The sequence below is a fragment of the Podarcis gaigeae genome, assembly GCF_964106915.1.
Source record: "Podarcis gaigeae genome assembly, chromosome: 4".
Taxonomy (NCBI): domain Eukaryota; kingdom Metazoa; phylum Chordata; class Lepidosauria; order Squamata; family Lacertidae; genus Podarcis; species Podarcis gaigeae.
In genome coordinates this window covers 79,386,992-79,408,790 of record NC_139677.1, presented here as the reverse complement: position 1 = coordinate 79,408,790, position 21,799 = coordinate 79,386,992, and the positions used below count along the sequence as shown (strand labels likewise).

General features: G+C 38.5%; 2 protein-coding genes across 3 annotated transcripts in view; both read left to right on the top strand.

Moving 5' to 3' along the window:
* Positions 1-21,799, top strand: part of NBEA (neurobeachin) — a 344,666-nt gene that overhangs the window by 60,940 nt on the left and 261,927 nt on the right. For both annotated transcript variants that reach the window (XM_083735945.1, XM_083735946.1), the window contains exons 13-24: positions 74-242; positions 1,587-1,666; positions 1,791-1,853; positions 1,951-2,048; positions 3,075-3,167; positions 3,737-3,845; positions 3,940-4,021; positions 5,154-5,277; positions 5,610-5,802; positions 7,245-8,261; positions 14,227-14,444; positions 15,290-15,443. In XM_083735945.1, coding sequence (XP_083592071.1) covers positions 74-242; positions 1,587-1,666; positions 1,791-1,853; positions 1,951-2,048; positions 3,075-3,167; positions 3,737-3,845; positions 3,940-4,021; positions 5,154-5,277; positions 5,610-5,802; positions 7,245-8,261; positions 14,227-14,444; positions 15,290-15,443 — 2,400 coding nt within the window. The remainder of the gene's footprint in view (positions 1-73; positions 243-1,586; positions 1,667-1,790; positions 1,854-1,950; positions 2,049-3,074; positions 3,168-3,736; positions 3,846-3,939; positions 4,022-5,153; positions 5,278-5,609; positions 5,803-7,244; positions 8,262-14,226; positions 14,445-15,289; positions 15,444-21,799) is intronic.
* The window catches only part of LOC310843240 (cilia- and flagella-associated protein 337-like), a 1,288,916-nt gene that overhangs the window by 1,248,438 nt on the left and 18,679 nt on the right, over positions 1-21,799 (top strand). The window lies entirely within an intron of this gene.

The following is a 21,799-nucleotide window of genomic DNA, read 5'->3' as shown; positions in this document are numbered from 1 at the left end:
TTTATTTACAGTGTAATTAAAATTAGAAATTGAATTTATTTATTCCATGTGTTCTTTTTATGATGTTCTTCAGGTTCAGCTCTCGCTGTATACATACTTGTCTGCTGAATTCATTGGCACTGCTACAATCTACACTACGATACGTAGAGTAGGAACAGTATTACAGTTAATGCACACACTGAAATACTACTACTGGGTGGTTAATCCTGCGGATAGCAGTGGCATTACTCCTAAAGGTTTGGGTAAGCATAATGAACTTAGAAACAGTAGGGGTTTGTAAATAATTGTGTCAATATGTTCATTTACACTGCTAAAAATAGTTTTCTTATGAGTTGAACTCTGTAACTTCGTAGTAAGAAGCCTATTTTAAACTGATGTTCTCTTTTTGATTGATTGCGTAGGAAGATTTTAATTAGCAGCACAAGTACAATTTGAATAAAGGGAGGTTTGGACATTTGTAATATGTGAAGTATTGTTTTGTGACATATGGTTTCTAAAGCTAATTTAGAGTGCATTAAATTATGAGAAGAAACTAAAACAGCAGGAACAGATTTAAGATGCAGATTTTAAATACCAGTACAGTATTATGGTAAATTGGTTGCTAGCAAGTTAAAACATTTAAAGGAATCCCCCTTGTTTAAGGAATATTAACACCACACATTTTTGATATGCTGTAGTGTTATTTTGAAATGTTAATTCCATGCACAGTACAATGTTAAATTTGTTGAAGATTCCTAAATAGTTCTCCTGTGGTCTCTAGTCAGTTCTTATCTTCCTTGAACTGTTGCCCCCTTCAGTATAGCTGATTATTCTCTCTTGCTTGTCTCCCCCTATGACCATAGGTCTCTGTTCTGCTGTCCTTGGCTGGTTCTCTAATTACTCTTCCATTATTTCCATTGGGGAAAAGTTTTTCTTATCTCCAGTTGTATCCCTCAGAGATCTTTCCACACTATCCCATAGTTTTGATTTTGTGGTGACTTTCCTTAAATCCTTACTTATGTACACTTGGGTTTTGTCATCTTATCCTTAGCTTCAGAGCCTTGGTGGGGACACCCCTATTATTTATTTGCTTTTATATCCTGATGCATTATAGAATCATGGTTTGAAGGAACCTCCAAGCCCTCAGTCAATTCGGGAATCTTGTAACCACAGCATTCCTGGCAGAGTAAATGCCAACCTTTCCAGCAAAGGAGGGACAACCAGCTCTCGAAGTGATCTGTTTCCACTTTTGAGCAGTTCTTGCCACTAGGGCATTTCTTCTAATGTTTAGCTAAAATTTGATGTCCTACAATTTCCAGCCATTGGTTTCAATCCTGCCATTTAGAGCAACAGAGAGAAACTAAGAGAGAGAAACTAAGTGTATGCATTTCTGAAGTGGATTTTCCAGTTTACCCACACTCAGATGACTCTCTTCTCTCTGTTGTCTCCTTTACGTCAAATTGTAGATTGTAATCTTTTAGGGCTGCGATGTGTCCAAATGCATGAAGTTTTTAAAAGTGCAAATTAATGGCAGTACATAAAAAATGCTGAAGTCACTTAAAATTGTTGTGTATGTTACATTTGAGATGCCCTTTCATGTTTTTCAGAAGGTCCTCGGCCATCACAGAAGGAAATCATATCACTGCGTGCATTCATGCTTTTATTTTTGAAACAGCTGATTTTGAAGGTAACATTTTAAAATATTATTGGGCATAGCAAATGACAATAAACATCTGGTGTTAAAACTTCATTGTTGATGAAATCTTAAATTGGTCAAATTGTAACAAAGATCAATTAAATCATTTCTGTAGGATCGAGGTGTCAAAGAAGATGAACTACAAAGTATATTAAATTATTTGCTAACAATGCATGAGGTAAGCTTGTAATAGTTAAAAATACAGATCTCTTAACTTGTAGTTTGTGTTAACTTCACAGAAATAGTATTTCTCTAATATCTTATGTGGTATTTAGGATGAAAACATACATGATGTACTTCAGCTGCTAGTGGCATTAATGTCTGAACATCCGGCATCCATGATACCTGCCTTTGATCAACGAAATGGGATACGGTAAAATTAACAACAATAATATTCTCTCATTTTCCTTAGAAATGAAATTTGTAATATTCTATGTCTTCAAATAGATTTAATGAATTATAGCAATTAATTAGTATGCATGACATACAATTCAGAATTTACCAATGTATAATAATTCAAAATAAAACAATATAATATATTTTCTATTTAAAAGTTTATGTTTGATATGCTGTACAGGTGGTTCATTCAGTTTTTACAGGTAGAAATTACAGTAGTCAGTGATATCCCTGCAGTAAAAAATATATAACAAACACCAAGTGAAAGAAGTGTGCATGGCATACTTTATTGTAGAAACGTGTGCAAATAAAAGATGCTTATGTAAAAATGTATGGCATGCCAAAGGTTTTCATAGTAAACTGAACCACTGTGATTGATTTGCATACCCCTCCCCACCTTCTCACTATATAGAAGGGTCTGGAAACCTCTGTTTCAGTGTATCTGAAGAAGTGTGCATGCACACGAAAGCTCATACCAAGAACTAACTTAGTTGGTCTTTAAGGCGCTACTGGAAGGAATTTTTTTTGTTTTGACTATGGCAGACCAACACGGCTACCTATCTGTAACTGATTTGCATGAGGTTAAGGTGTCCTGCTTGCCAGTGCTGACCCAGTACCAGCAGGAAACCCCATAATTGAGGAATGCCCACGTGCAGCTGGATGAAAGCTGCTGCCTACAGTATCCCTGTTGGCAATAGCCAGTAGAAAATTTGTCAGTTGGGCTATCAAGGGGGTAAGGTAGGGCTGTGCAAGCAATGAGTCTGGTTCATACCTCTTTTCTGTACCAGCTTGGGATCTTGGGTGGCAAATAAATATTTTCTTTTTGCTCTAGCCACCCAGGTCAACACAAGCAGCAGGGTTTGGTGACTTCACTCTGATCCGTTAAGCTCTACCAGTGCTGGCCAGGGGCTTAGATTGCCTTCGTAGTCCTGATTTACTTGTACCTCCCTCAAAGAGGAATTGTTTTTCTGAGTGACTGCTTTTGTCTGATTTTATCTTGCAGAGTGATTTATAAATTATTGGCCTCAAAAAGCGAGAGCATCTGGGTGCAGGCACTGAAGGTGCTAGGATATTTTCTCAAACACCTGGGTCATAAGTAAGTGCACTGATTCAGTTACAAATATGTTCTTCAGACAACTAAACAAAAGAGTCTGAGATACAAAATTTTCCATTCAAAACTGACATTTTTTTACCCTTAAAAAGTATTGTATTAAAAAGTTTTGTCATTTATTTTTTTCTTTAGCTCTTTTTATTTAATTTATGTATTTTATTCATCTTCCTCACTCTTCCAGAGTGTAGAAGTTGTGGCATACTTTGATAGCAATCTATTTTATCCTGTCAAAAGCCATGTGAGGTAGTAAAATGTGAGAATTTCAAATCCAGAGAACCTACACAGTGCGCAACTAGTTTGTCAAACTGAGACTTGCTGAATTCATTTTTGTTTTGGAACAAAAGTATATTTTATATTACAATAGATGCAATGGAAATTTCTTTAAACCAATCTCAAATGAAAACCTCTTGTTCGTTTTTGAACAAATTTTGATGGGCACAAATCTTTTTTTCAACAAATTTCTAAAATTTAAATACAATAATTTGTTATCTCTATTAAACAGATCAACAACCAATTTTTCTCTTGGTAAATTCCATATTTATGTCTTTCTCTAGGCGAAAAGTTGAAATCATGCATACTCACAGTCTGTTCACACTTCTTGGAGAGAGACTGATGTTGCATACGAATACTGTGACCATTACAACTTACAACACCCTTTATGAGGTACACATTACTCTAGTGCTATCAAATTCATTTGTAAATGATTTGGTGTAAAACTGCTGGTCAGAGAAGGAAATGTAACAATCTTGTATTGTAGATTTTGACAGAACAAGTGTGTACACAAGTCGTTCATAAACCACACCCGGAGCCTGATTCTACAGTGAAAATTCAGAATCCAAGTAAGAATATTTTGATATTGAGACATTGTTGTATTTTTTTTTTAAGTCAATCATATCTTAACATAGGAACATTTTCATTAGTCCTTTGGATGAATGCTTGATTATAGGCAATTGACAGCCTACAGGTTGTTATCAAACTACTTGAGGAATGCTGTTTCAGAGTTTCCTCTGTCCTGATGGAAAGCTATATAGATTCCAGAGTGTATGAATAATGTAAGGATTACTCCTCTGTTGTGTTCTACTCTTTCTTTACTCCTTTAATTCTCATGTTACTATTTTTTGAACTCCCCCTGCCTTCCAATTTTTTGTCCTCCACAATCACAAGCCGAACATTGATAGGAAAGAAAACTGTGATAAGCTTGGGGAAAGAAGTTTCCTGATGTGATCCATCATTTCCATCCCCTCCTTTTGAAAAGGGGATGGTGTTCATAATATATTGGGCTCTTGGCAGAAGCGACTGCTGGTTATGACTTTAAAGAAGCTCAGGTTTTTAGTATTTTTGAATTAAGTATAGTATGCTAGTTAGAATTTATTTTGGAAGAGGTAGCTAAAATGGTAAATGCTCCCTTTCTGTCTATTTCAATATATCAGTCTATAAGGTTATATATTTTAGGATGCGGGTGGCGCTGTGGTCTAAACCACAGAGCCTAGGGCTTGCCGATCAGAAGGTCAGCGGTTAGAATCCCCACGATGGGGCGAGCTCCCGTTGCTCGGTCCCTGCTCCTGCCAACCTAGCAGTTTGAAAGCTCATCAAAGTGCAAGTAGATAAATAGCTACCACTCTGGCGGAAGGGTAAACAGCGTTTCTGTGCGCTGCTCTGGTTCACCAGAAGGTGCTTAGTCATGCTGGCCACATGACCCGGAAGCTGTACGCCGGCTCCCTCGGCCAATAAAGCGAGATGAGTGCTGCAACCCCAGAGTTGTCCGCGACTGGACCTAACAGTCGGGGGTCCATTTACCTTTATATTTTAGGAAACAACCACATTTGCACAGTCGGGGGTCCATTTACCTTTGTATTTTAGGAAACAACCACATTTGCACAGTTTTATAGAAGCTAAAACAATTTAGTCTAATTCATTGACTTTGTTTCTTAATTATTCAAAAATATAATTCATGCATTTTCTCTTTTAAAGTGATTCTCAAGGTTGTGGCAACTTTATTAAAGAATTCAACTCCAAGTGCAGAACTAATGGAAGTTCGTCGTTTGTTTTTATCAGATATGATAAAACTTTTCAGTAACAGCCGTGAAAATAGGAGGTATGCCAGTAATCTTTATTCTCTTTTGTTTGTGAAGTTCATCAAGGTTATTTTCATCTGGGTGGAGGGGTGTTCAGCTATAGTTGTGTAAATTCAGCTTTATGTAAACTTCTGAGAAAATCCAGAAAGAATAATTACAAATCTCAGCATATTTTCCATGGATGTGTAATGTGATGCTGAGAGGCAAACAAAACTTAATTAAAAGAAATACAAGTTGTAATATTTTAGAATGGAATGCTTTGAATGAATATTTCGAATGAAATATTCAGGCTTTCCTTACAAATGGAAAAGTTCAAATGCCATGTGATCATATTGTAACTATTTTATTTTAGATGTTTACTTCAGTGTTCGGTGTGGCAGGACTGGATGTTTTCTCTGGGATATATCAACCCAAAGAACTCTGAAGAACAGAAAATTACTGAGATGGTGTACAACATCTTCCGCATTCTTTTGTACCATGCAATAAAGTATGAGTGGGGAGGATGGAGGGTCTGGGTTGATACTCTTTCCATAGCCCATTCCAAGGTAAGAGTCAGTTTCGGAAGTTCAGTTTAGCTGCTGTTATAGTAGTCAACATGCCGTAGATAGAATTTAGTGCCATCTTGTGGGTAGTATGAAATATGACCAGTTAGCACTGCCTTGGATTATTTTCACTATAGTTCTTCCATCAGCTGCATCTGTGCAATTAAACATAGCAATATACAATTATAGTCTTTAACATATCAGATAGATCTGCTTGCCATAATTTGGTATCTTAACTCAAAATTCAACATCTTAACACAGTGTATATGAACACTCACAGAAATGTTGTTAAATAATATTATTATATTACTAGTTAAATAAAGGAGAAATACTGATAATTGAGTATAATACAAAAATCCTCTAAATTGTGGAAATTTGAAATTTTCTTTGCATTATTCAATAAAATATTCAATAAAAATATATTTTTAAGATACCTTGCTGTTATTTCCCTTCCTTAGTTCTTATGTAGTGAACCAATTTCGAAATTAATGTAGATTCCTAGACTTTATCAATCTTTTCATTGATAGTTGGTATAATCAGTGCATCATGGCTGCGTCCAATGCTGTCATTCCACTCGTGGATCAGGCTTGTGGATCAGTTGTTCAGTATAACTCCCCCTTCCTCTTTCTTCCCCTGTAGCTCCCCATGCACCCTCAAAATCTGTCCAGATGGTTGAGGGACCTCTAGGAGGAGATTTGGGGAGTTCAGGGGAAGGTGATAGGAAGGGGAAGTCCCATTGTGCAAGTAGAGCTCAGAGCATAATGTTGGATACAGGCCATTACTTTTACAGATAGGAAAAGTTTTTCCCACTGAGATATAATAATAGTTGTTGTTATTATTATTTATTTATTTATTTATTTATTTATACATACCCCGCCCATCTGGCTGGGCCTCCCCAGCCACTCTGGGCGGCTTCCATAAAAACCAAAAATACAGTAAAATATCACACGTTAAAAACTGCCTTAAGATGTCTTCTGAATGTCAGGTAGTTGTTTATCGCTTTGACATCTGCTGGAAGGGCGTTCCACAGGGTGGGCGCCACTACCGAGAAGGCCCTCTGCCTGGTTCCCTGTAGCTTTGCTTCTCGCAATGAGGGAACCGCCAGAAGGCCCTCATTACTTATGTAAGTAATGTAGTCTACTTATAATTGTTTTCATAAAGATTATTCATATTATATGTCAATTTTAATTAAATGCTAAGTATCTTATCACTTTTTTTCTCCACTTACATTTAAATTTTTACTTTATCTGTTTTTCTGAGTTCTTGGTGATATTTGTCCCTAATAGTTCCATTTCCCCCCTTTGTTAATAACCTGCTAAGGGCCCATACTCTGTTCTGTTTCACTCAAGGAACACAGTGGCTTGATAGTGTTCCAACAGTTTTAATGTTAGTTAAACGTGTAAGTATTGACTTTTCTCCTAAAATTGTAATTTGTTTGTATTAAGGTTACCTATGAAGCTCACAAAGAGTACCTAGCAAAAATGTACGAGGAATATCAAAGACAAGAAGAGGAGAATATAAAGAAGGGGAAAAAGGGGAATGTTAGCACTATCTCAGGCCTTTCAGCTCAGACAACAGGAGCAAAAGGTGGAATAGAAATTCGTGAAATTGAAGATCTTTCACAAAGCCAAAGCCCAGAAAGTGAAACGGACTACCCTGTTGGTACAGATACTAGGGATTTACTTATTGCAACAAAAGTATCTGATGATGTGCTTGGAAGCGCAGATAGACCAGGGGGTGGTGTGCATGTAGAAGTTCACGATCTATTAGTTGATATAAAAGCAGAAAAGGTAGAAGCCACAGAAGTAAAGCTGGACGATATGGATTTATCACCAGAGACTTTGGTAACCAGAGAGAATGGTGCCCTTGTGGAAGTAGAATCCTTATTGGACAATGTATATAGTGCTGCAGTTGAAAAACTTCAGAACAATGTTCACGGAAGTGTAGGCATAATTAAGAAAAGTGAAGAGAAGGACAATGGTCCCTTGATAACACTCGCTGATGAGAAAGATGAACCTTCTAACAATACCTCATTTCTTTTTGATAAAATACCCAGCCAAGAGGAGAAATTGCTCCCTGAACTGTCCAGCAATCACATTACTATTGCAAATATGCAAGAGACTCAGATGCACCTTGGTGTGAATGATGACCTTGGACTCCTCGCTCACATGACTGGTAGTGCTGACATAGCATGTAGCTCGAGCATAATAGAAGATAAAGAATTCAAGATTCATACCTCTGTGGATGCAATGGGCACAATTTCTGAGAGAGACCTGGCTTCATCATCCAAAGGATTAGAATATGCAGAAATGGTTGCTACAACTCTTGAGACTGAGTCTTCTAGTGGTAAAACTGTACCAAATGTAGATGCAGGGAGTATTATATCAGATACGGAAAGATCTGATGATGGGAAAGAAGTGGGGAAGGAAATAAGAAAAATCCAAACCACCACTACAACCCAAGTAAGTTTTTTGGTACAATGACAATGTTACTATATTATTAAATTTATTAATCAAGTGTGTCTCTATATTTTAGGTATATCAATTATAAAAGAGAAGTAAATGTCTAGATAACCTCACTCAGCAGTTTCATGTAGATACAAATGGGTGTAGAGCATGAGACTGTTCATCTCTGAGTCTTGGGTTTGAGTCCTATATTGGATGAAAGTTTCCTGCCTAATAGAGGGTTGGACTAAATGACCCTTATGGTTCTTTCTAACTCTACAATTCTAGGAAATAAACGAGTCAAGGACAGAGGCTACTAGAATGAAATGAGATGGAAACATGCAGACCTCCATAGTGCAAATGCCGTGGAGAGGAGCAAACCTTCTGGAACTGGCATTGCAAATAGCAGTGAAACTACTGTAACACTCTGCCATGAATCCCAAGCAATCAACTAGAGTGTGCTTTCTCTTAAACGTTACATTCCCAGAATTTTACAACTGAAGAAGACTTTATTGACTTTGTTTCACTCTCACTCTTTGGCATTTATTTAAAATAATAAATAAAGCTGTCGCCATGTAGCATTCGAGAAACATTTTTATCTAGACATTACTCAGTACTGTTTCAGTAAGAAATATACCAAGCATGCTTCCACAGAGAATAGCAAATTTTCTAACTGTGAAGGATCTAAGTCTAGATCAGAATAACAGTAAACAGTAGCCAGGAATAAACCATAAAGTGAGCACTGTGCAGATAACCACAAAAATTCATTCTGAATCCCTTTGGGAATTAGACTGAAAGGAAGGAGGAACATGGGGGTTTAGGATAGTTAAAGGTAAAGGTAAAGGTACCCCTGCCCGTACAGGCCAGTCGTGTCCGACTCTAGGGTTGTGCGCCCATCTCACTTAAGAGGCCAGGGGCCAGCACTGTCCGGAGACACGGTGGCCACCGTGATGAAGCTGCTCTGGTGAGCCAGTACCAGCGCAGCACACGGAAACGCCGTTTACCTTCCCGCTATAAAGTGGTACCTATTTATCTACTTGCACTTAGGGGTGCTTTTGAACTGCTAGGTGGGCAGGAGCTGGGACCGAAAGACAGGAGCTCACCCTGCCGCGGGGATTTGAACCGCCGACCATGCGATCGGCAAGTCCTAGGCACTGAGGTTTTACCCACAGCGCCACCCGCGTCCTTTAGGATAGTTACCCAGTCATAAAAAAAAGACACTATGCACAATTCCAGAAGATGTTCTGGCATGTAAGGCAGGCTAGGTCAGTATAATGATCAATGTACTGCAGATGTGGGGCTGAGGGAAAGTAGTTTGCTGCAGACCTCTTGGTGATTTCATGATAGAAAGTCACATTGGGTCCACCTATTAAAAACAAAACATTGTAGTAGCTGCGTCTCTTAGGCACTACAATGCCTTTTTGCAGACTAGAGAATGGTATGCTGATTCTTCTCACCCTGCCTAATGCTTCTCTAAATGACACCAATTTTGATGATAGCCAGTCCGAAATTCAAGATGTGCCACCTGGGCACAAATACATTGCACTTTCGCTTGCAATGGGATGCTGTTAGGAAGAGCAACACCACTCCTTTCCAACTGAAAATAGTTCAAGTGCACTCTCCACATGCAGTGCTTTTACCCATGACTCCCAGGATTTTTTCCCTTCTGTCTGACAAGTGAGAACCTCACACATGGAGAATAAATAAGAGTCTCTTCATTACAATTCTTTCTCCTATTTGAGATTCGAGATGCTTTGAGATGGACTTGAATAAAACTTTACAGAATGGATGCATACGCCTCTGCTAAGGCAGCCTTTTGGAGGCAGGTGCTCCAGAATGTGCTTCCAGGGTTGCAGATAGCCATGATATACCCTTTCTGGGCCCAGCATTTATATGTCCCACCTGAGAGCTTATTCACAGCTGTTGGGCTTACCTGTAAAAAGTATATTTCTTTGAGTAGAAAGGTGGTCTCAGGCCTCACTTCTCTCTTTGAATGCCTAGTCTAAGTGGCTCTGTTTCCAAGTTGCCTTCAGCATCCAAAGAAGTCCTGTTGGTGCTATCTGTTGCTGGTGTGTGTTTTTTATCGTTCTTGTGTTGAGTGTGAGTGTTTGCAGCTTAGACAGTTGTGCTGGTTGGGAATAAAATGTTCTAAACACATTCTGGAGCACATGCCTCCTCAAGGCCACCTCAGCAAAGGCGTATGTGTCCATCATGTAAAGTTTTGTTCAAATCCGACTGAGAGCAGATTTTCATTCAAAGAAAAATACCTTTCACAGGTTAAGCCTGTGTTTCTTTTCAGTGCAAAGGTGTGTAGAAACCTTGACCCTGCCAGCTGTGTTATAGAGGATAAAAGGCTGCTCTTTTGTAATTGCCCTCTTTCATTTTTCCTTGATAGTCTTTCTTCCAGCAAATGTGGGGAGATTTTAGCCCTCCAGACGTTTTTGGACTTCAACTCCCAGCATCCCCAACATGGCTAATGGTCAGAGATGGTGGGAGTTGTAGGCTAGCCACATCGGTCGGGCCACAGATTCTCTACCCCTGAATTACATGTATATTGCAAGGAATAGTCAGTAGATCTTATTACAGTTTTATTACAGAGGTGTGTATGGCTTAGAGAGATTTGTATGGATATTTGCATGGCGTGGAGAAAGTGAATAAGGATTCCCCCCACCCCCCGTCTCTCATAATACGAAAACTTGGGGCCATCCAGTGAAGCTCAAAGTTGGAAGATTCAGGGCAGTCAAATGAAATTGCTTCTTCATGCAGCACATTGTTAAGCTACGGAGTTCACTCCGACTGGATGTAGTGATGGCTGCCAACTTAGATGACTTTAAAAGGGGAGTAAACAAATTCATGGAGGATACTACTACCAACCACAATGGCTGTATTCTACCTCCACTGCCTGAGAGAGCATTCCTCTGTATATCAGTTGCTGGCAGCTGCAATTTGAGGAGAATGCTCTTGCACTCAGGTTCTGCGTACAGGCTTCCCATTGGCATCTGTTTGGTCATAGGATGCTGGACTAGAGAGGCATTTGGTCCGATCATGGCAGGCTCTTATATTCTTATGAGAAGTTAAAGGAGTTATACTAGGAGTAATATTGTGAGCAATGGTTTCCATTTATTTTGCACATCAAAATAATTTCTTCTTGTAGAAGAAACAACTGTCCTTACAATACAAAGGCAAATACTTTTCATGAGAAGTTAATCCCATTTTAAAACAGTACTGAGGGGCTGGACTTTGGTTAATTATAAATGAATGTTCTTAAATGCAAACTAATTATTTTATTTGTTGCATTTAGACTGTATACATGTAAAACTTCATATATCCTTATGCTGATCCAGTATCTTATTCAGTCACTTTGGAGGTCGTGATCAGAAGTGTTTTCAGTAGTCTAGCACTAGAAAGTAATTCTGCTAATTAGTTTTTGCTGGCCGTTGAATATTTGCCTAGTAATTATCCTTGACACTTCATTTTCTTCCTTTCTTTACCAAGCAAACTGAACTATGACCTTGAGAATAAAACATTATACAGTGAAGGCTGATATATAATCCAGAAATCTACGTTAGCAATATTGAATCAATCAACATCAACAAAATAGCTATTTGAATACCTACAGAATGTGGTTCAAAACCACATAGTTGGAACTATGCTCATTGACTACAAAACACTGATTTGTCAAGGAACAAAAGTGATTCCTGTTTGTTAATGATCAAGCAAAATGCTGTGGCAGCTTTTTGGCCATCTCCCAAATTAGGTCTAATCCATCAAAAACAATTTAAAGTATGCAGCTTCATGTGTTCCATTTTAATTGTTTTAATAGGGTATTGTTTGTTATTAAATAAAGACTTAAAAAATGGAAGTCATCTCATAGTAAATGGCACTCAGAGCTTTACAGAGTTCTGCCAATCCTGTGTTTATCTGCTTGCAGTTCAAGGAGTTATTTCAGAAACAGAATGTTGACATCTATCTCTACAGCAGCACGATTCCCTGTCAGTGAATGAAACCTGGGCCATTGCCTTGAGACCTGGAAACAACCCTAGATCACACAATAGATTTGTTTTACATGCAAGCTGTCTTGACCTTCTTTGCAATACTACAACTTGCAACCACTCTTATTTAAAAAAAACATATTTGTGATTGCCCTGTTCACATTTGTCTACATCAATGCACACTTAGAGACAATTGGGACTGCTCATGAATAGAATAAAATTCAGTATGTTGTAATCCCAAGTAAAATTCTACATTAGAAAAGAAACTATGTAGGGCATAGGCTTGGTTTTCTCTTATGTCAGGTGTATGTCTTTCTTTTCCTGCATTCAAGCAGCTATACTTTGTGTACCATTCTCTTTTATTTATTAAATTTCCAATCCACCCTTCATCCCAAAAAAGCTCAGCATGACAGTCCCCAAAGTGGTAAGACAATAAAATAAAAATATACTTACAGTATCTAAAAACCGTGTAAAACAGTCATTAGTCAACACCAGCTGGAAACTACCTAGCAATGGCACCACCAACATGGTCTCCCCTGCTGATTGTAGGGCCCAAGATGGTGGCTATTAGGGAAGGTGCTTTTTTAAGTACTACCCAAGTCATATAAGACTTTGTATGCTACTACTAACAGTTTGAGTTGGGCACATCAGCTCATAGCCAGTGCAGCGCTTTCAGGAGCGGTGACACATACCACATCAGGCTACCCCACTTCCCAACTTAGTGGCCACATTCTGCACTATCTGCAGCCTCTGGGCCGTCCTCAAGGGTGACCTTGCATTACAGTAGACAAGGCAGTTGAACATTTGTGGTGTTCAAGTAGTAAGTACCATTGTTTACATAGTCAAAAGTGCAACATGCATCCACAAGAGGGGAGGTTCAGTAGATTCAGGGTAAACCCCCAAGTTTGCAGAAGTATCAAATATCTTTAGAAGTAATATTGCTGATGGGTGCATATCTGGACGACTTTGTCAAGCTATGGATGTCCCATTTTAAGGAAGCTGTCGACGAACTAGAGGGCAACAGGATAATGAGGGCATTGGAAACCAAGTTGCACAGAAGTGGTTGAAAGATGTTAAGTCCGGATAATAGAAAATGAAGAGGACACATGATACATGTTTTCAAGTAGCTGAAGAGCTGTCATATAGAAGATGGTGCAAACATCTGCTAGGAGCACTTTAGCTACAAGATTCCTGCGTTGAGCAGGGCTTGGACTAGATGCCTTCCAGCTCTAGCATTCTTTGATACCAAAGCAGTGCTGTGGGGCTGGGTGGAATTCACATACATATTTTCCCAACACAGACAGGATGAAAATAGCTACTGGGTTGGATTTAGTTCAAGAAAAAGATCATAGCAGGGAAGAGTCAAACACATTTTATCTAGCACTACTAGAGGATCCTCCTGGCTGCTTTTAAACCAACCAACCAACCAAACGGCACATAATCAGCTTTTGAATAGCTTTCTAGCAAGCTCACATGATACAACCTGTGTGTTTTGTATCACTTCCTGTCAGGATAATGGTCTTCCACTTAAAGAGTGAGAAAACTTAACTAATGTTTTGTTTACTGCAAAATGTAATTATAATATTTAATAAAGTCAAACTTAGTGCTGATATTTACTTACCTACTTACTTAAAGCATTTTAATGCTGCTCTTCAACTAAAAAAGGCTCCTAGAGCAGCTTAGAAATTTCAGGGATAAGAAGGTCAGGCCTCACAAAATACAAAGAATGTGGCAGGAAGGAGGGAGTAAGCAAACTGGCACTAGTTCTTAGAGACAAAATGCATGCTTTTACCTACAAAGGCCTTCATAGGCGGTATTAAAACCAGACAAAACTGTTTAAGTAAGGATGGCTAGAGACTAATTTATACTGCTTTCATTGTTTTATTTAATTATGAAGAAAGATTGCATTAAATACGTGTGTTTTAGTTCCCATGTGTGACCAGTGCCAGAATTTGCATTGAATATTTTAAATATATTTACTGCTTCTTTAGGCTGTGCAAGGTCGATCTATTACACAACAGGATAGAGACTTGCGTGTTGATTTGGGATTTCGGGGAATGCCCATGACAGAAGAACAGAGGCGACAATTCAGTCCCGGTCCACGAACAACAATGTTTCGTATTCCAGAATTTAAATGGTCCCCAATGCACCAGAGGCTACTTACTGATTTGCTTTTTGCTTTAGAAACTGATGTGCATGTTTGGAGAAGGTAAGGGGCCACGGATTATTTTGTATCATTATTTCACTAGTATAATAATAAAACTATCGTTGCCTGTTAATTACACTAGGCAGTTAAGCTTACTGCTGTGGAAGCTGTTAATGTATTCCTTTACCTAGCTACTTGAATGAGTAGCATGCTTCCTGCTCTTCATAAAGTAAATTTTCTGTTTGACATTTACTACACACATTCAGCATGGTTAGTAATATAGCTTCAAGAATGTTGGGGCTCAAGGTGACATTCCTGGTTCTCCTGCTCCTGTGAGGAAGGTTGGCTGAGAGAAAGAGAGCGATTAGCCCAAGTGCATTGTAAGGTCAAGTGGAGATTTGAGCCATTGTCTCCCAGGTCTTAATCCACTTAATATCCTTCCACCTTACTCCACATTCTTGAAAAGAAGATGTAGAAAATAACTAACTGGGATATAGAGGAGAGAAATACTCTTTTCCCTTAGGCCTTGAAGCATATTAGGTTTCTTGTTAATAGTCCTGTGTAGCAGCTTATAGAATAGCCAATTTAAGCTACATACACTCTTATATCGGGGTCAGGGAATAAGCTGCATGGAACTTTGTAGGGCTTCCATAAGCTGGAAAAAAGTTTGGTTCATTTTGTTTCCATTGGTAGGTGTGTCACTAATGTATCATATGTGTTGTCAGACAGGTTATTAAAAAGAAAGTTGGATGGTAGCATTTCAGAACTTATTTGCAAGGCTACCTTTTAAAAATAGTTTTCATTGTGATTTCTTGCTGTTAATAAACATTTATGTTGGTTTTTATATTTGTATTAGAAATCTATTCTAAAATTTTCCTAACACATTTTTCCTCAATTATTTTTTGTAGCCATTCCACAAAGTCTGTCATGGATTTTGTCAATAGCAATGAAAATATTATTTTTGTACATAACACTATCCACCTCATTTCCCAAATGGTAGACAATATTATCATTGCTTGTGGAGGAATTCTACCATTGTTGTCTGCAGCAACATCCCCAACTGTAAGTACAATATTTCCATCTAGTGGGTATGTTGAAAATTGCATGCCAAGAACAATGTTTCAGATGCTTTGTTTTTGGAAGTTTCCCTTAAAAGAAGAAAATGTGCATTAAAAAAAAAAGTTTAGAAAGTGAATTCTAATCAAACATGTTCTTAACCAATTTATATAGGTGATGCTGTATTAAAGCAATGATTTATTTTTGAAACAGTTTTCAAATGCTCTGGGAAAACTAATAGCCACAATTGCTAGAGAGTTATACCAATAGCTAAACCACTTTTCACCTAGCTTATCCCATTTAGAATCTTTATAGAATGATTTTCTAAAATATCTCAATGGAGGTACTAAACATTTCAAGAGAAATATGTCTTTAATTTGGGAGCCTATTCCATTTAGGAGAGACAAAGTATGTACACCCTTTTGTTGCAGGTGGTATATGTGGAATTCTTTTGTTGGATACAGTACAAACAAGCACAATTCAAATTCCTTGACCACTTCTTCCTTGTGGCACTAACACTGTAAAATTATTGCTGGAATCTTACATCAGTTTTACAAAGATAAGTTCCAAAGAGGCCTATTAGATGTATACAATGGCTTGCACACATCCAATGGTACTTCTCGTTTTCCCTTCATTTTACCCCCAAAACATCACAATATATTTTAAAGAGTGTCTGAAACTGCTCCATGTTTCAAGGATACTTTTGAGAGCAGGACAGAGAACTCAAAGGAGAGACTTCTGAAGGAGGCCCACTGCACACATGGAGCCAAGCACATAACTCTGGATCTCAGTCACAGCTTTACTTATATTATGCATAAAATGCTTATTTATTTAATAAAATGTACACACCACTGAATTGTAATGAAACCTCTAAGTTGTTTACAACAATTATTAAATATAAATATGAATAAATAAAACAGGTCACCCTTCTATAAGCAACACATTGTGATACAGAATTAAGTTTTGATCAGTGTTTTTTCTCTTGATCTTCCCCTAACTTCCCACTTAGCCCAGTGTTCAACATCGGGTCCCCAGATGTTGTTGGACTACAACTCCCATCAGCCCTGACAGATGACTAAGCTGGCCGTGTTTGATGGGTGCTGTAGTCCAGCAACATCTGAGCACCCAAGGTTGAAGAACAGGGAAGTGGGAAGGGGACTGTAGAGTTCTGGGGTTATAGAATGGGAGGTGGCGCTCACATTTTCTGTATTAACCTCCTACTTGAAAAATTCCCAGGAGTGGAATGAGGAGCAGGCTGGATTAGAACCTTTCCCCTTGATGCATATGATGATGATCATTAACCTGCAGGAAATTGCTTAAATGAATGAATATTAAAAAGAGAGAGAAAAGATACCTCACTAGCAGCCTGGGGTGATGTAGTCCACTCTTCCACATGTCTTACTAGCCTCTTGGCATTTCATGTGCATGGGTATCACTTATGGATGCGCTCAGTTCTTGGAACACTTCATAAAAAGAATCTGGTGTTTCCAATAAAGTGCAGATTCTTTCCTGGTCAGTAGAAGAGAGAAATCCTCTGGATCTTTAAGCTGCCCTGTCTTTTTTTTTTTTTTGCAGTAAGAATGCAAAGTTTGGTGTAAGATAGATTTCCTAGTTAAAAAACAATGAGACCACAACAGTCATGAATAGACTGTACAAATTGGCAAACAGGACGAGTTTGTTTGAGGTCATACATGAAACATTTACAGCATAAATTACAGCACAAATACAGTGTATTGCCTTTAGGTTTTGATAGGAGTGTGAGAATAGAACAGGTTTCTCTTTGGAAACAGCAACTTAGATTCAAAGTGCTACTTTGGGCACCCCCAGTGGGATCTGAGACTTTCGTTTGAACAGCATATTTCTTTTACCTATTCCAAGCTGTAAGCTGCTTTTGAAAAACTTTTCTGAGTTTCAAAAGTGGTTTTCCAAATATAAGTCTAGAGCTCCATTTAGCACGCAAAACTGCTATTTGGATTGGGGCTCTTGAAATTTAATTTAAAATGTAGAAATGTTCTAGTATGCACACAGCCGCTATTTTGGTAATGCATGTTAGATAACCATGTTGCTTTCTCAGCCAAATGACTGACAAGGCACTCTTCACGGTACTGCAGCTGATCTGTGAATACTCTTTGGAAAATGATTGATGGCATGGAGCCATTCAGCAGTTGCTTAGAACTATTTTGCAGCTGAGAATGGTGAATGTAAATATAAAACCGTAAAAAATACCAGCAGATCACAAGATCCTTGCATCTGGCAAATTTTTGGGTTTCAAAATGTCTTAGAGGCACCAAGCGCTTCATTTTACTTTGATGGAGGGGTTGCCTTTGAAGGTAGGGAGTGGGTGGTGCTGTGGTCTAAACTACTGAGCCTCTTTGGCTTACTTATCAGAACATTGGCGGTTTGAATCCCCACGACGGAGTGAGCTCCCATTGTTCTGTCCCAGCTGCTGCCAACCTAGCAGTTCGAAAGCACGCTAGTACAAGTAGATAAATAGGTACTGGTGCGGCGGGAAGGTACAAGGCGTTTCTGTGTGCTCTGGCTTCCGTCACAGTGTTCTGTTGTGCCAGAAGCGGTTTAGTCATGCTGGCCACATGACTCAGAAGGCTGTCTGTGGACAAACACCAGCTTCCTCAGCCTGAAAGCAAGATGAATGCCACAACCCAATAGTTGCCTTTGACTGGACTTAACTGTCATGGGGTCTTTGTCTTTACCTTCGCCTTTACCTGTCTTTAAAGAATTAAAAGTTTACAAATAGCCCCCCCCCCCCAATTTTGGTAATTCTGACTTCTAGCTTTTACTAAGAAAAACGTATTTATTCTTTGTATATTTATTGTTTTTCATCTATTTGTGTATATTGAACTGCATAGGTCAAATGATATCTAATTTTAAGTTTGAACTTCAGAGTTTGTTTTCAAGAGGTTGCTTTTAAAAATTAAAACATTCAAATTGTAAAGTAAAATACATGATTTTAGAGTATTAGTTTCTATTTTGCATTGTATTTTTTAATTTGACTGTAACATTTCTTTTTCTTTTTGTTGTGATCTGTTGTCTGCTTTGTCTGTTGCATGTCCAGGGTTCTAAGGTTAGTATTACTGCTACAAGTTTCAGTTCATAGCTTTTACAATTTATTTTTATTTCTTATGCATTTTTCAGTTATCCAGCCTTTGATAGAATGAAGTAAATAATATCTGCATTATGAAATTGTTCATAACACTGTAAATATATTGATCTTCAGTCGGAAATGCCATCTTCACAACATATCACAGGGCACCACATGCAATACTTTGATTCAGATGCATCAAAATGTGGGAGGACATACCATCCACTTTGTATTATTGTGCTTTCACCTACATGATCTGTGTTTAGTGGGTGTGTAGTGGATCAAGGGACTTACTGGTAATAAACATGCTGTTGTTTCAGGAAAATACTCATTCAAGATTATTTTTACTGCAGGCCTAATTTTTATTGGATAAATATCAATGAAAAACCTAAACAAATTGACTGGTTATTTTTTAACTGTTATTTATGCTTGGACTATTAGCACTTGCATAGTAAAAGACCTGTTTTGAGTATTTACATTGTTTTATGAAATAGGCAACGTTAGCATAGAGTAGACCTTAAAAGAGGGGAGGACAAAGTGTTATCTCCTCCCCAAATTATCTATTTTTGCAGGAAAGAGTTTGGAGGGTACAAAATTTTGTGCTGGGTAGAAGGAATATATTATCATCACAAACATGGCCAGTCCAAAGCTCTGTATCCACAGTCCAGCTCAATTTGTGGATTTGGGATCATATAAATAAATAGAATTCATTTGCACAGGCCATATCTTTATTGTGGTGGTTGTTTAGTGTACCGTAGATTCCGGTGTATAAAATGACTTTTTAACCCCGGAAACGAGGTTTAAAAGTCGGGGGTCGTCTTATACACCGGGTATTGGCGGCGGGCTCTGCACTGGGAGAAAGCTGCCTGGCGTGGAACCTGCCCACTGCTTCTTCAGAAGCAGCAGCCGGTGGCAGGCTCCGCTCTGCGCTGGGCGGCTTTCTCCCGGCGTGGAGCTGCCCAGCGTATTAGGCAACTGGGCTTAAAAGACGAACTCCCAAATTGCAGCTGCCATCTTGGGGGGTCGTCTAATATGCCCAGTCACCTAATACGTCGGAATCTATGGTATTTATATTCCGGCTTTCTCCCAAGTTGGATCTCCCTTGTTGTTGGATTACAACATTTTAAAACAACTTTATAAAATACAAAGTACAGTCAAACCTCGGTTCTCGAACGGCTCCATTGCTGAACATTTCCGCTCTCAAATGCCAAAACCTGGAAGTAAGCGTTCTGGTTTTCGAATATTTTTCAGAACTCAAACGACTTTCGATGTGCGTTTCTCTTTTTCCCCCATTGAAATTGCTGACAGCCCTTTGATTTTCGGTTTTTGAACATTTTGGAAGTTGAAGGATCATCCGGAATGGATTACGTTCAAAAACTGAGCTTCCACTGCAATAAAAATAAGCTTGTTAAAAGCAACGGAGGCTGTGGGGCAAGCAGACGAAGAATAGAAACTTTGGCTGGGTGCTTGATCTGGCACCTGGATCAAGTTTATATGTTAAATATCATGAGGGACAAGATGGAGATCTGAGGGACCCCGCATGTCAGTGACTATGGGGTTGAACCCAGCATCACTTTCTGAACTTGTCCCTCCAAGAGCGATCAGAGCCACTGTAAAGCAGTGGCCCGAGGTCTCATCTCACAGGCAGTGCAGAAGGATACCACAAATCCTAAGCCTTGCAGGACTACCAAAAAATAGAAGAAACCCATAAGTGGAGGGGAAGCCTAAAACAATCTATTCAGAGCTGAGAATGCCCAGTGAACATTAAATGCTGACTGATTGATGGGGTGGAGAAGTGGAAATCTCAGGAGGAAGTGGCTACAAACCTGGACAGGCTCACCATTACAACATTTTGTTGCCCCACTGGTGCACTAACAAAAGTGCATCCTGTTGGAAGTTTTGTAATGTAAGTGAACAATATCTGCATCCAGATGTGCATTTAGGATTCTCTGTATTTTACTGTCCCTTCTTTACAATAGAATGCTGTATGGCCTTCTTGTAAGACAATGCAGTCATCACAAGAACTGAAGTGTTTCCCCACCAATTTACACTAAATATAAAGCATTTGCTTTATTTTCCGCTCAGTAGTGGTGCCACATCGTTAATTATGATGGTTTGTGTTGTGCCACAACATTGTCATGTTCTCTTTGCGACCCCAGATTGGCTGGGATGCACTCATGCAGTTTAGGGGAGGGGTGAAAACAAGAGCTGTGAAAAGGAATGAAAAAGGTACAGTTAGGCCGGTGTTTGAAGGGATTTCACATTCCTAAATTTTAAAGAGAAAAATAATTCTAGTTTGCATGTGAAATCTGTTTGGTGAAATAATTACTTAACCAGACAATAAGGGGAGCACGTCCTAAAATCGTTGACTTCTTTCTCCTAACTTTTAATGAGAGCAAAATCATATTCCAACATATTTGTCAGATTCTCTGTGAAAATGGACCTTCCTATTGAGTTTACATTCTTAAAAACTAACTGTAATTTGTAATTGTGGAACACAATGAGTTTAAATATAAATCAGAGCAAATTTCTTTGGACTTGTTTATAATAGCCTTGGTGTTCTATAGTCCTCCACATATGACTGGGTATAATCTTCAAAATAACTGCTTTGGGTGTAGAGTGGCACTATTAATAATGTTTTTCTGGGATAATTGCAACATAATAGTTGGCACTTATACCACTTTTGGAAGTGATCCTGTGACTTTGTGGACATGGAAAAGGATGGATTTTCCAGTTATGGTCTTGTAAACAGGATTTAGTCGCAAGATTGCCCTTGGATTGCTAAATAATTTAATTGTAACTTTTGCGTATACATGCACTCATAGGAACAATCTGACAAGTCATTTGCATGAAATAAATGTGTGTGTATGTGTGTGTGTGTGATTTATTTCATTGCATGAAATAAATGTGTGTGTATGTGTGTGTGTGTGACTTTATGTGTGTGTGCGGGGATTGATTTCACCCCCAGAGGCGCACTCCGTTTTCTCTCGAGACAGACGGATGCCAACAACAACATATATTTAATTTTGTAGGGCTAACAAATAGGACACCCTGCACTAAATCCCACTTAGTAAAAAATAATAATCACCCTAGTGTAAAATTCCAATATGTATTGGAATAGTTTTTATTTTTTTATCACTTGTTTGCTGCTGTGTGTTCATTTGGAAGGTAGGGATATAAATTTAATAAACAAACAAAATATTAGATTGTATAATCAGTTGTGACTTTACTCACCTCATGACAGTGTCTTGGCAATCATATT